We start from the raw sequence: 14,171 nt of genomic DNA on the forward strand, positions 1-14,171 counted from the left end.
CCCTTGGTAAAGAGGTTCCTGGTCGCCCTGAGGCTGCCAGGAACTGACGGAACTGAGCGCAAGTGGACAATGCTGTGGACCAGCTGGAAAGCCAAGTGGGCCCTGTCAGTGAGGTTGCTAAAGCATTGCTAGAACTACCTAGGGCTGGAGAGAATCGTATTTACTGGAATTCCTCTCAGGAAGCATTCCCTAAGTGTCTAGAAGGAGTAAGTTGCTAAGACTCTTTGCATGTGCATGGTGGCGGTAGGGATGGGGAAGGTTGAGCAGTGAGACCTCTAGGGCCAGCCTGACAAAAGACAGTTACATCATGGCCTTCTTAGGAGGGTGGCCCAAGTAGGGTATGCCAGTGTGGCTCCAGGCCCAGTTCTTAGGCCCGGGAGGTAATTCTGAGGCTGTCCCAGCACTCGGGCCCCCTCCTTCATCCTTCTCCTGTCCAGCACACAGCTTCTCCACAGAACACACGTTTGAAGAGTTTGGGTTTGAAGAGGTGTCCAAACTGCTCTGCCCAGGATTCCCATACATTCTGGTGTGGCCCTGAAGCCAGGCCTCAAACCCTTGGGCCCTTCCAGGGTCAGCCAGCCAAGCCCAAAGCCCTACAGGGACCACAACCTGCCTCGGAAACAGCCTGCCTTCAGTCACTCTCTGTCCTCCCAAACCTGAAGATGGAGAGATTCTCCAAGGTATTGAAAAGGCTGCTGCTAACACACTCCAGAGTCAGCAAACTCTGATGGTGAGGCACAAAGAGCTCTTTCCCCCAGAAAAGGAGGCACAAGCCCAAAGGAAAAAAAACTGGGGGCATAGGTTCAGCCATTCGACATCCCAGGGGCCACCCCAATGAAGAGGAAGCCGCCTGGATTCTGACTGTGACCAACCCAGGATCAGTGGGGCAGGGCAGCCTATAGGCACGGGGACAGGTCTCTGCTCAGTAGAAGAACCTGACAGTGGCAACCAGCCAGTGTTGCAACAAACCACCTGGGGCTGGGCAGGGGGCAATGCATTCCCCACAGCTATGGTTGAGCGAGTGCCTACTGCATACCAGGCACTGTGCTATAGCCCGTATATGCACCCTCTCATTTCATTCTCACAACAACCCTTTGAGGGAAGGACTATTGTCCCAGGTTACTGACGGGGACAGCAAAGCACAGAGCAGCAAAGTGACTTGCCCAAGTTCCCACTGCCAGTTGGTGGTAGATGGTGGCTCAGAAGTCCGTGCTCTTCCTACTGTCTTCCCTCATCCAAGTTATTCTTGCCACTAGCTAGTGTAAAACAAGAGAACGTTCACAGCTAAGATGATGTAATTCTCAGATCCTCACTCCTTTCGGGAATAGCTGGGGAGCTGCTGTCCACCACTGGCCCTCAGAAGAGGCTGCCAACTGCCTCTTCCCCACCTCCTGCCTCAGCAGGCCTGCCCCCCACTGCCCCCTGCATAGGCCTGCTGCCCATGGCATAGGGGACTGACTGCACCAGGGAGAAGCGAAAAGGCCAGCAAGTTACAGGCTGCAGTTTTCTTTCATCTCTCCTCTTCCCCCAGATCCAGCAGAGCAACCACCTCAGCAACTTTTGCAGCCAACCAGACCCAATTCCCAAATGGCCAGCACTTTTAGCAAAAGAAGGGACCCGAATGACTCACAAATGGGGTAATATAACCATACGTTGTGGCTGGCGTCGGAGTGTCAAAGGGGAAGGCTGTGTGGTCCAGCTCCTATCCCATCCCCTCTCCCCAGGCACTGGATGGGCTGAGCAGTGTCCAGCCCAGAACAGCCTCCCCTGGGAGTCTCTAATCTTCCCTGATGCTCCTGCCAGCCAGTCCCCAGCCCCCAGCAGTCCACACTCGGCTCTACTTGGCTCTGGCCCACATGGAACTACACAGCATACAACAGCTTCTGCCGCAAACATCCCCTCTATCGCATCCGCCTGGGGTCAATGTTAAACACCAGTGTGCTGCCCCCGGGCACAGGCTACCCAATGGCAGAGGTTAACACATGCCAGGCAGCATCAGGGAGGCCAGCCCAAATTAAACCTTGCCATAGGCAATCCGAAGAACAGAGTGCAGAACTGATGGGCCACGCTTAATTTGACTCTGTCGCTCTACACGAGCACTGTCAGACCCACTCAGCAGACCCAATGACATGCCAAGGGGGAGAGACATTCGGGCACAGGCCCCCGCTTGCCAAGAGCTCATTGCCCAGAGCCAAGTTGGAAGCTCAGGCCGGCCCCCAGCTCAATGCAGAGGCTCAAGGGTCCAGGTTGGCTGAGGGGAGACGAAGCAGCCAGGCCACAGCCACTGTCAAGGCCCTTACCTTGCTGTCCGGGGGCGACGCTGCCAGCTGTTGCTGCTTGGCGATGTTCTCCGACAGGCACCAGCACACTCTCTTCTTCTGCTCCTGCGAGTGCGCTTCCAAAGTGAATAAGCACTCTGCCTTCTGACGTCAGGGAAAATAGAGAAACGGACGGTCAGGGCTGCTCCCTGGTTCAGGGGGCTCCCAGGCCCAAGCCCATCCCTGGGCTCCAGAGGGTAAGGCTGCAGCCGGGAGGGGAGTGTCCGCCAAAAGCCGCAAATGCACACTAATCCCCAGTGACATTGAGGCAGCCAGAGGCGCAGGGAAGTGGGTTCAAGGGCCAGCTGGCGAGCTGTGGGCCCACAGGTTGGGGGAGGGGAAGAAGGCAGTGGCTCCCAACACAGCAGAGGCCTGTGGAGAGCAGGACAGAGCCAATGAGGTCACCCCCAGGGGCAGGCAGCACAAAGCAGCAGCTGGGGGAGCACGTGGGGAGCCCAGAGGGCCAGGGCCTCAGGCTGATTCTCTGTGGAGCCAGGAACCCTCCCCACCTCCCCCGGCTCACAGAACCCATCTCCCTCACAGCGCTCTTCTCTGATCCCAAGGCCAAGGCTGAACAGGTGGTTGGACGGGCATACCAACAGAACCCAAACAGCAACTCAGGGTCCTTTGGAAAGTCTTTGACGGGCAGAGTTATGTGGCCCTCTGCAGCCCCACTGCCCAGCACATGATCTCGGTCTAATCTGTGACTGTTCGGCTCAGTCAAGGGCAGCAACATCCCAGGCACTGCTGACATTTAGGTCCCGCTTCGCTATTTAACCTTGTTAAGTACTACAGTCTCCTCTCCCCAACTAAACTATAAACCCCTTCTAGAAAGGCCTTTTTCATCTAGGCCTCATATAGTGCTTAGCAAGCAATGGCCTTGGTAAGCTCTGGTTGCCAGGAGGGACTTCGGGATAAGGTCAAATCCAGGTTGGCTTTGGCACAAGCACCAGGGAGCTTCAGGGACCCAGAGAGCCACCCCTAAAGCAGAGTGTGCTAGGGGCGGGGTAGGGATGGTGGTACATGCCCAGGGTTGCCACCCACAACCGGGTACTCTCATCAGGGGATTACAAGCTCTGTCTGCCTCCACTAGAATTTGATTATAACCCCAAAGGGCTGCGATTAGATGAACTCAGCCAGGGAGCTAAGAGCATCAGCTGATCCCTTGGAACAGAAAAAAAAAAGACAGTGTTTCTATCCAGCCCTTTCTCATTTTGCAGTGGGGACAGGCCTGGTTTGAATCCCAGGTGTGCCACTTCCCAGCTGTCAACCTCAGGAAAGTACCAAGCTGCCTGTGAAATGGGGATATAATGGTATCACCTGGCTTTCAGAGCTACTAGGAGGGCAAGCAAGGAGGACAACAATCAGGCCTCAACAGTCACTAGTATTACTATTCAGTAATTCATTTGTTTAATAACTATTTATTGACTGGGTGCAGTGGCTCATGCCTATAATCCCAGCACTTTGGGAGGCCGAGGCAGGTGGATCATGAGGTCAGATGTTCGAGAACAGCCTGGCCAACATGCTGAAACCCCATCTCTACTAAAAATACAAAAATTAGCCAGCATGGTGGCACGCACCTGTAATCCCAGGAGGCTGAGGCAGGAGAATCACTTGAACCTGGCAGGCAGAGGTTACAGTGAGCCAGGATCGCACCACTGTATCCCAGCCTGGGTGACAAAGCCAGACTCAGCCTGGGTGACAGAGCAAGACTCAGCCTCGAAAAAAAATAAAATAAAATAACTATTTATTGAGCACCTGCTCTGTGTCAGGGACAGTCTTAGGCATTGGAAATAAAGAGGTAAATGAGACAGACTAAGCCCATGCTCTCAGGTTAGGGGCAAAGACAATAATATTTGTTATTTATACAAATAAACAAAGAAATAATATATAGCCCTCCCTATCCATGGTTTCTACATCCATGGAGTCCACCAACAGAGGATGGAAAACATTTGAAAAAATATTTTAGGCTGGTCACAGTGGCTCCCATCTGTAAACCAGCATTTTGGGAGGCCAAGGCAGGAGGATCATTTGCACCAAGGAGTTCCAGACAAGCCTGGGAAACACAGTGAGACCCAGTCTCTACAAAAAGTTAAAAAAAAAAAATTAATTGGGTGTGGTGGTGTGTGCTTGTAGTCCCAGCTACTTGGAAGGATAAGGTGGGAGGATTGCTGAAGCCCAGGAGCTTGAGGCTACAGTGAGCAATGATTGTGCCACTGCACTCCAGCCTGGGCGACAGGGCAGACCTTGTCTCAAAAAAAAAAAAAAAAAAATCATCTGTACTACATATGTACAGATTTCTTTTCCTGCCATTATTCCCTAAACAATACAGTTTAACAACTATTTATATAGAACTTACATTGTATTAGGTATTATAAGTAATCTAAAGATGATTTAAAGTACATGGAAGGATGTGTATAGGTTACATGTAAATACTACCCCATTTTGTATCAAGGACTTGAGTATCTTTGGACTTTGGTATCTGTGGGGTCCTGGAAAAAATCCCTGGTGGATACCAAGGGACAACTGTAACTACAACTTGTGAAAATGTCACCAAGGTCATAAAGGGAGAGGTTGTACTTGAGGTGATCAGAAAAGGCCTCTTAGAAAGGGCAACACACAAGCTAAGGCATGAACGGTAAGAAGGGGCCAGCAAAACAATGTCTGGGAGAAGCTGTTCCAGAAACAGCGAATGCAGGCCTTGAGCTGGGGTGGACTATCGCATCAGCTGATAATATCTAGGGACTTCTACCCTGCAAATATCTAGGGACTTCTACCCTGCATCCAACCCAACCCTCAGGAATGCCGCCCTTCAGAGTGGGGGCACATCCCATGCTGAGTGCCAGCCATTCCTCTCAGGCCCAAAAGTGCTCAGAAGTTGATCTTCCTAAAAGCATCTGGGGAAAGAGGAAAGAAAGCCCTGCCTGCTGGTTTCAGGGAACTGGGTGGTGCACTGAGGCACTCCTGGAGCTTCCACTTAACAACAGCTTCCCTCCGCTGCCCAGAACCCTCTAGCCTATGGCAGGGGAAGGATATGGCCAGCAAAAGACCCCAAGATTTCCCAGGGAGAAGCCGGGTGAGGCAGATGCTGACCAGAAGGCCCTCTGCTCCCTGTCTCCAGTGTTCCCATGTAAAGGTGGGGGGTGAGGCAGGAACTGTGGTCCCTTCCAGCTTGGAAAGGCCATCACTCCATGAAGCTGGCCCTGGCCCGAGCCTCCCAGCCCTGCTTCTACCCAGTCGGGTGGGCTTCAGCAGATTCCTTAATCTCCCTGAGCCTCCAGGTCCTCTTCTCTTTCTGTTCTGAAGCAGGAATTCTGCCTTACTAATAATTCCTTTTGTCTGATTATCAATTTTAAAAAGAACTTTCCAGCTGGGCACGGTGGTTCATGCCTGCAATCCCAGCACTCTGAAAGGCTGAGGCAGGCAGATCACCTGAGGTCAGAAGTTTGAGACCATCCTGGCCAATACGATGAAACCCCATCTCTACTAAAAATACAAAAATTAGCCAAGCATGGTGGTGCGCACCTGTAATCCCAGCTACTTGGGAGGCTGGAGCAAGAGAAACGCTTGAACCCAGGAGGCGGATGTTGTAGTGAGGTGAGATCGCACCATTGCACTCCAGCCTGCGTAACAGAGTGAGACTCTGTCTCAAAAAAAAAAAAGAACTTTCCCACTCATAATCTCATGCTGATCTTGGCAATGCAGTGAAGAGACAGGAAGGGCATGGACTGTTGTCCCCATTTTATGGAAGGGAATGGCCAAGGTTCAGAGCAGCTAAGGACTTCCCTGAGTCTCATTGCCAATGAGGAGCAGAGCTCCAGCTCAAAGCCTTGGAGAACCACATGCTGGGATCTCATCTCCAACACCTGGGGAGGTCTCATCACCTGGTCAGGCTGCCACACCTGTGGCTGGCAGGAATGCTCCCGCTTGCAGACTGGACCAAGAGGCGACCAGAATGCAAAGCCTCCAGGAGAAATTCTGTAGGTAGCTGGGTCTCAGAGCAGCTGCAGAGTTTGCTGGCAGCTTTTTGTATAACTGTCCACTGCTCTAAGCTCCAGGATGGTGTCCCCCTCCCTACAAAAGTATGAAAGAGCTCCCCCCATCCTGGGAGGGCCTCTCACAATGAGAGAGCCACCTACCCTCAATACTGAGGCAGCCCCCTCAAATCCCATGCCCTGCACAGTGCTAAGCCCCTTTCTAGTGATACCTTGACATTTCTTCCAACAACATTGCAAGGTAACAGCCATGATTATGCCCGTTTTGCTGACACCACAAGAACCACCCTCCGCTGCCCTGCCCCATGGGAATCTCCTTTAGAAAGCCATATTTCTTCACCTGAGATGGTGACCGTATTGCCTGTCTCAACAGCAGAGTGTAGGGCTGGGTCTCTGGCTCTCAGAGCTTGAAGCTGTAATACTAGAGGACCCAGAAGGCTTCCAAGGCAGGGGGCAGAGCTGACTGGCTTAGATGGGCAACCATTTTTGGGAGACCTAAGCTTTGGTCTCTCTCTCTTGGCACAGCCAAGAGAGAGAGCACTAAGCCAGCTCCCTCCAGGGAGGCTGAATTCCCATCTGCCTAAATCTGTCTAAATTGGGGACACTCATTACCTTCCTGGCTTCCCTCACAAGTAAACCATCTCTTTTAATCCAGGGTGTGATCCAACTCGTCGGTCCCAACACTGATGCCCACTGTACCCTCAATACCAGGCTCTGGGGTCAAGGCCATAAGCCACCCTGAAGGCTTCCTCACATAACTCGCTCAGACGGTGCCTCCTGACTATGGGGTGGTCAGTCAAGCACAGACCTTTCAGATGCACTGGCCCTGGCCCAGAGCACTGGGCACAGACCTGTGCATTTAAACATGGGCATCCTGAAATCCAGACACCCAGCTCCTCTTGGCCTCTTTAAAATCCCGCCCTTGCCTTACCTCCTTGCTCCTGAATTAATTGTATCTTTGTAAAAACCAAAACCTCTTCAGCCATAAATTAAGTTGGTTCATTTGCTTTGATAAAAATTCCGTCATTTAATTCAGTTCTCCTAATGACCCTATGACATAGGTAGGAAGGAAAGTAGTTGCTACCATTTTTCAGATGAGAAAACTAAGGCTCAGAGAGGTTATGTCACTGGCCCCAGGAGGTCTCGGGAGAGGAGAGATTCACTGTTTGTCTTCTGCCTCCTCCAGAGCCTGTGATCTTACCATATTTGTATAACTGTATATGCACATTACAAAGAATATGAGCTATTCCTCTTAGCTTTCTTTTCAAAAGACCAATAAATCATTTGTGATTTCTCTAATGGAGAGTAAATGAATATGAAGAGCCCTTCCCCTTGTTTTGAAACTGACAATAACAATAGCTACCATTTATTGAGCGCTCACTGTGTGCCAGGCTCTGTGCTAAGTGCTTTGGATGCAAGTCTTATTGAATCTCATTTAATCATTACCACAACCCTGCAGGGTAGAACCAGCCCCATTTCAGAGATGAGTTTGTAACTGGCCCCAGATCACTCAGAAAATGGCAGAGCCAAGATTCAAATCTAGGTTTTCCTAACTCCAAGACTCTTAAATTAATGGAGCCAACATCAGATTCTAGGTTAGAGAATAGTCCCCGACCAATGTGCCCATGGACCCAACTGACTTCAGAGCCCTCTGTGTTCTGAAGCCAATTGTGGGCTGCATCTGTCCAGTGTATTTGCAGGAACTGAGAAACACACCTGTCTGGGCAATAGAGACCCAGAGCCCAGGACTACTTTCGGATAACACCACCCAGGATCTTGCAGCTAGAGAACAATCAGAGCTGCCATCACCCAGGCAATTGGGCCTTACTCAATGCAGAGTCAAAAAACGTCTCCAAATCCTGACTCTCTTTTTCTTCTGTGGATGCCACCTGCATGTCAGGCAATGAAGAGAAATCACTTGTCAGAAGTTCCAACTAAGATGTGAGTTTCAGGCTCTTGATAGGATCCGAAACCACCCATGTTAAGAGTGGCCCAGGCTACAGAGCAAGAAGGAATCTTGTCTTCCCTGAATTACAGATGTACTTCTTCTAATAGCAACCCATTAAGAGAAGAAAGAGGCTTCTAGCTGCCTGTAAGCTCAATCCCACAGCCCCTGGAAATCAGATCACCTGGCACTTTACTGAAACAAAAAGCCCCAAATCGATATCCCTTCACAATCTCTGGAAGCTAGGAGGTCACAGATCCCAGGAAACTAATGGTGCAGAAGTCCTTTTCTCTGGGAAAAACTAACCCAACCTGGCAGGAAGCTCCATTGGCATTAAAGAACCTGGAGCCTCCTTTCAGGGACTGCCCCAGAGAATCAGAACCCAGTGTGGTGAGGCTGGAGGAAAAGCCTAGCCTGGTCATGGCTTCTCCTCTCTGCTTGCTTGGCTCTGTGGAACTAAACACCCTCCAGCACTGAAGTGATTCCACCAGCCACTTCCTGTGCCCCAGGGGGAATGTGCCTGACACAGGGGAGGACATCCAATGCCCTCTTGGCCCTCAGGTCTGCATTTCAGGCAGCCCAGTTCCCCAGCTGAGCCCCAGCAATGTCCACTGCCTCTTTGGAACTCTCTGCCCTCCGCTAAAGCTAACTTCTCGTCAACTGTCTTCTCCTCCAGGGGGCTGTTCAAAAACTCTCTCTAGGCCTTGCACTTCTTAGCCAGGAACTGAAGGAATGATTTTCAATCACAAACTGTGTACAATTCCTTCTCAAAGGGGTGTGTTCCTCTTGGCCAGCCAATACAGACCATGTCCCACCTCCCGCAAAACAGGTTCCCTGGACTGTTTCATGAGACAAACTTAAGCGAAGGCAGAGGCAGGAATGTGTCTAATGCATCCTTGCTTGGAACAGACACCGCCCTGCGGTGAATAGAAAATTCACCGAAAATTGAGAAGTATTTGTATAGCTCAGTGGCTCTCAACTTTTTCATCTTCAAGGATCTCTTGGGTTAAACCCCAGCCTTAATGATATTTTATCTACCAAACCAAATCAAGTAATAAGTTACTTGCCAGATGTTGCTCAGCAAAGGCACAGCACTGCCTATCTAAGCTTCTGATCAGACTGAGATAACCAGGAATCTCAGCCACACTGAGTGGGTATCATTCCAGCCTGGAACCCAGACACTGGATGTTTGTTTTAGCCCGTATTATCTGGCCCAGGTAAAGGTACAAATACCTTCAGGCCTTTTGAAACACTGACAAGACCCTGTACAAGGGGTCGTCGGTGGTACTTCCTGGAAAACGTGGAAGCAAGAGGCAGGTACAGGAATCAGGGCGATCTCTAGAGGAAGGGCTATTAACCATTAAACAGGGTGATGCACAGCTGCCCGGCCACACCCCCACTGAGATTCCTGCAGTTCAGGAGGTCCTGCACAGAAAATCTCAAGGGTCTGTTCTAAGCACTTTCCTGTCCACTGCTGTTTAACACAGAGGTGAGAGAGGCAGGGGCAGGAACGGCTAGTCCCATTCTACCTAGCAAAAAACTGCTACTCTGGCCTTGCCCAGGACTTCAGCATGAGTGGGTATGGAGGCTGGCATCAGAACACTGATCTAGATCCCAGCCCAGTGTCTCCCCTCAAGCACCAAGTCGAATATCTCTCTCCTCAAATCCAGAGGAAAGGACTCACCTCTGCTAGATAGAGCACACAGAATTTCAGGTCTTCTGAAGAACCTTTGAGGGAACAAAAAGTAAGATTTGCATTAGAACTGGATAAAGAGCCTCAGCAGTTTGCTCCAGCACAGTCAGCTGTCTTGCCCAGAAGGCTGTGTGTGGCACCTCCCGGGAAAAGAGAGAGGCAGGCATGGGAGGCAGGGAAGTCTCTGGAGGAAAATTGGCTAAGTAACTAACCAGGGTAATGTACAGCTCTAAGGCATTTGCCTGCGAGTCAGCCTGGCCCAAGGAATGCTGAAACCTCATCCCCAGGAGAGGTAACCAGGAGCACCCTCTGGGCATCAGGTACAGGGAAGGAGCCCTCTTCCATCCCAGGAGGCCTCCTCCCTTCCATGATTTCTGCAGTGAGAGACCTGGAGGCAGCACACATCTGGATTTTCCTTTAAATGCTCCAACTGCCTTTGCCATTTTGAAATTTAATAGGGAGCCTTGTTTTCCACCAAGGAATGGTGGGCTGTGCAGGTGGATACCCTGTCATAGACTGGGTGGAGCCCAGAGACAGCTTCCAGGCCCAGGCTTCACCTCTCTGTGTGTTTTCCTAGAGCCTCCTAACCCCTGGTCCAGGATCCCAATTGCAACCATTCACTAACTCCCCTCCACCTGGGAGGCATCTGGGAGGGCTGTCAGCAACTCCCTCCTCCGGCAGAGGAGCTAAGGTCCAATGTCAGCGCCGCGGGAAGGTGATTGCTCAGAGCACTTCAGAAGCAGGAGGACCAGGAGATGACACCCAGCTTCTGGGAAAAGCTTCCTGAAGGAGGGCCCTGTTGAGTTTGGACTCAAGGTGGGAAGAAGGGACATTCCAAGAGAAGCACAAGTTGTGTTCAAGGAAGAGCAAGTGCAGAGAAGCAGCCCGGTCCCTCCCTCCAGGACACCTGCCCTGCCCACTGCAGCCACTCCTCAGGGCCTGGCAGCACTCCCACTTGGGGCACTTGTCTGGGCATGGGCCCGGGATGGTTACTCCCTGTGACCATGCAATGGGCCTCGCTAGGCAAACTGTCATTGTTGAGGGAAGCAACCACGCAGCACGTAAAACAGTAAATGCTTAAAGGGCCATAGGACCTTAGCGCACCACAGTGCTCCATGCCAACCACTGTTCCCTATGCTTCCCATGGATATGCTTGACTCTCACAACAACCCCTAGAAAGCAGGGCTCTTTTCACTCAAGACTCTTAAGAAAACTGAGGCACAGATGAATTGAGTAACTTTCCCAGGAGTAAGGAAGACAATCAAGATTTAGACCCAGGTAGCCTGGATCCAGAGCCCACATTCCTACTACTACCCACCCCACCTCTCAAATGCCCATCACATAGGCCCTATCCAGCTCCTCTGTCCTCTCAAGGCACCAGGCCAGTGCTGGGCTCAAGGTAGAACCCTTAACACATACTTGAAGTAAATAAATTGTCAAAGACGCCAAAATTAGTTGCAAAGAGAAGACAGCAAGATAAAAATAGAGACTGTGGGTCAAGTCAATTTCCTAAGAAAAGCAGTGAATGAGTGCCCTGGTGTGGGTGAAGGCCAGGCCCCCTTGAAGCAAGGTATATGGGCAGTTCTGAGACAAAGCTATCCCTAGGGCCAGGGGCTGCCAGCCACAGCCAGATTAAAAAATCTCCCATAAGTAAATGAGGGTTCACTTCGGACTTAGGCAGAATAAATCTTTCTACTTCTTCCCACCTAGTGATGGACTCGGGAGGGAGGGAGTCCTGCCTAAGAAGTCCATCATGTTTAAGAAAACTGTAATTTCAAAGCTTCTGCTGGTTCCTTATGTTGCTGAGGGTGGAGACAAGAGGAGGTGGTTTCTTTTGTTTAAGAGAACACACTGGGACATTTCTTTGGCTTTCCAGAAGCACATCCTAGTGCCAAGTGAGAGTCAAAAAGATCTATGTAAGAAAATAACAGAAACTTGGGGGTTAGAAGCTGGCAGTGAGAAAAGAGAAGGTTCTAGAAGGGAGAGGGAAGTCCAGGAGATGAGAGCTGCAGGGAAACAGGAGGCTGAGGTTGGGGGAACACTCCCTGAGACATATTCCCTATGGCAGGGAATGGTGGATGGATTGCCTTGACAACTTTTCTGTGCTGTGACACACTTGCCTCCTTCCCCAACCTCCCTGCATTGCTGCAAACTTTCCCTGAAATCTGTTCCACGTCACAGCCTTGTGCTGGCAGTACTTTGAGAGGAGGACGGAATGGGGGCAGCACTCAGCATGGTTCAGAGCCTCATAAAAGAACAACAAACTGAGGAAGCCAAGGGTGCCGGAGAGGAGCTGCAGCTGTAGAAAACAGGCTGCAAGGGGCTGACCCAGGAGAGAAATTCTTCCCCTTCTAGAACATTAGAACTGGGGGCTAGTAGGGAGGAGAAGGGCAGCACACATCTGGGTTTTCCTTTAAACATTCCAACTACCTTGGCCGTTTTGAAATTCTACAAGGAGCCATTGGGTTCCAGAGTGGACCTCCCTTCCCACAAGGAATACATGGACCATGCAGGAGGGATCCCCAATCACGGGCTGGGTGGGCCCCAGAGACAGCTTCCTGGCCCAGGTCTGACCCCTCTGTCACTTTCCCAGAGCCCTCTCTCACCTGATCTGAGATCCAAAACTCAACCATTAAGCAAACCCCCTTCGCTGTCTGAGGCAAGCAGAAGGGGTATTGTCCCCATTCTCCAGATACAGAGACTGAGGCCCAGGGAGGGAGAACAACAGGAATAGGGCATACAGTGAGCAAGTGGCAAAGCCGAGCTTTGAACCGAGGACTGCCTGCCTCCAGAGCCTGCGTCCTGACCACCATGTCACACTTCTACTCCACCACAGTTATTCGTCTGCATTCCACCAGGCTATGAGCCTCAGAGGTGGCAACATGTCCCTTCCACTGCTACCACCCCAGCACTGCTATCACTGATGTGGGCTCTGAGGACGTGCTCAGAAAATGGGGACTAACCAAGAGTTAACTCCAAACATTCCGGCAGCTGAGACCAAGGCAACTGACTTTCTGCAACTGCCTACCTGGCTCCAAGGTGAATTGGAGAGCCCAAGAATCAGTGGAACATTTCCAGGCCACTTCTAAGATACCATAGCAGGCCACAAAGACACACTATGGGCATGATGCTGGCCGCCTGGGAGGCAGCAACACAAAGAGTAGCAAAGCTAGCGGGCAGCAGGGCCAGGAAGAGACCACAATGGGCCCCGGCTGACCGGAGATGTCCCAATTGTTAGCGCCAGCTCTCCGCCTGTTCCCATTACACTGCCATTCGGCCCTGCTGAAGCCTAGGGGAGGCTGGGCAGGACGGGGCCAGACAAGATTTAAGTGACTACCACCCAGGAGCCCTGGGGGAGAGGTGCACCCCCAGCTCCTGAACTGAGGCAACACTTCTGCTCTCCTTTTAATCATTCATTCACACAACAAACATTGATTAGGCAAGCACAGTGCTCCATGCCCCAGGCTAGGCCCTGGGAGTATGCTTGGCCAATGGAGCTAAGGACTCTTTAGACAAGTTACACAGGGGTACCTTGGTCCCTAGCATGGGGCTGATTCTCCCCTGCCAGGGAGCAGCCCCTGCCAGCCCCAACCAGCCAGAAAGGTTGGGTGCATTCATTGTTTGCCATCTTCTTTGCCCCAAATTGAATTCTGCATACATGGTGGTTTGAAAGAGACAAATAAGAAATCTAGGAGTCATGAGCAATATTCATCAGAGACCATTCTGCCAACAGAGGCTCCAGCTGAGGTCCCAAATGCATCCCTTAAAAGCCTCAGGCCCTTGCTGCTGCAGCAGGTCTCTTGGGGCACATGGGAGGCAGGCAGGAAATTGGACGTCAGGACTCAGAACATTGGGTCCTGTGGCTCCAATTTAGACTGTAGGAGAAGGAGTCACTAAACTTCCATGAGCCTCTGGACCCACAAGCCTGTCTCAGGGGAGTGAGGGCAGCTGGGGGAAGGCAAGGGCTCCATCAGTGCCTGGAAAGAAATCTAAGCATTGGATTGTGCACCTACAAATGGAGCCATTTCCATCCCTCTCAGCAGCTCTCAGGCTCCCTGGAGTTTGGCCCCAAACCATCTGTCCAAAAAAATCCAGGGCAGGCCGACACATGCACGCACACACACACAGGCCCCTCTCCCACGCCAACCCAAGGGGCTCTTCCGGCCATGGTGGTCTCTCCTGAGAAGAGCTGCCTTGGCCATTCTCAGCCCTTATGCAGC

General features: G+C 51.5%; 1 protein-coding gene across 8 annotated transcripts in view; it reads right to left on the reverse strand.

Annotated features, from left to right (window-relative positions):
- RGS3 (regulator of G protein signaling 3) overlaps positions 1-14,171 on the reverse strand; it is a 134,940-nt gene that overhangs the window by 59,039 nt on the left and 61,730 nt on the right. For all 8 annotated transcript variants that reach the window (XM_055271380.2, XM_055271382.2, XM_055271383.2 and 5 more), the window contains 2 exons: positions 9,943-9,986; positions 2,301-2,423 (listed from right to left, as the gene is read on the reverse strand). In XM_055271380.2, coding sequence (XP_055127355.1) covers positions 2,301-2,423; positions 9,943-9,986 — 167 coding nt within the window. The remainder of the gene's footprint in view (positions 1-2,300; positions 2,424-9,942; positions 9,987-14,171) is intronic.

Source organism: Symphalangus syndactylus, chromosome 3 (genome assembly GCF_028878055.3).
Source record: "Symphalangus syndactylus isolate Jambi chromosome 3, NHGRI_mSymSyn1-v2.1_pri, whole genome shotgun sequence".
NCBI classification, from domain to species: Eukaryota; Metazoa; Chordata; class Mammalia; order Primates; family Hylobatidae; genus Symphalangus; species Symphalangus syndactylus.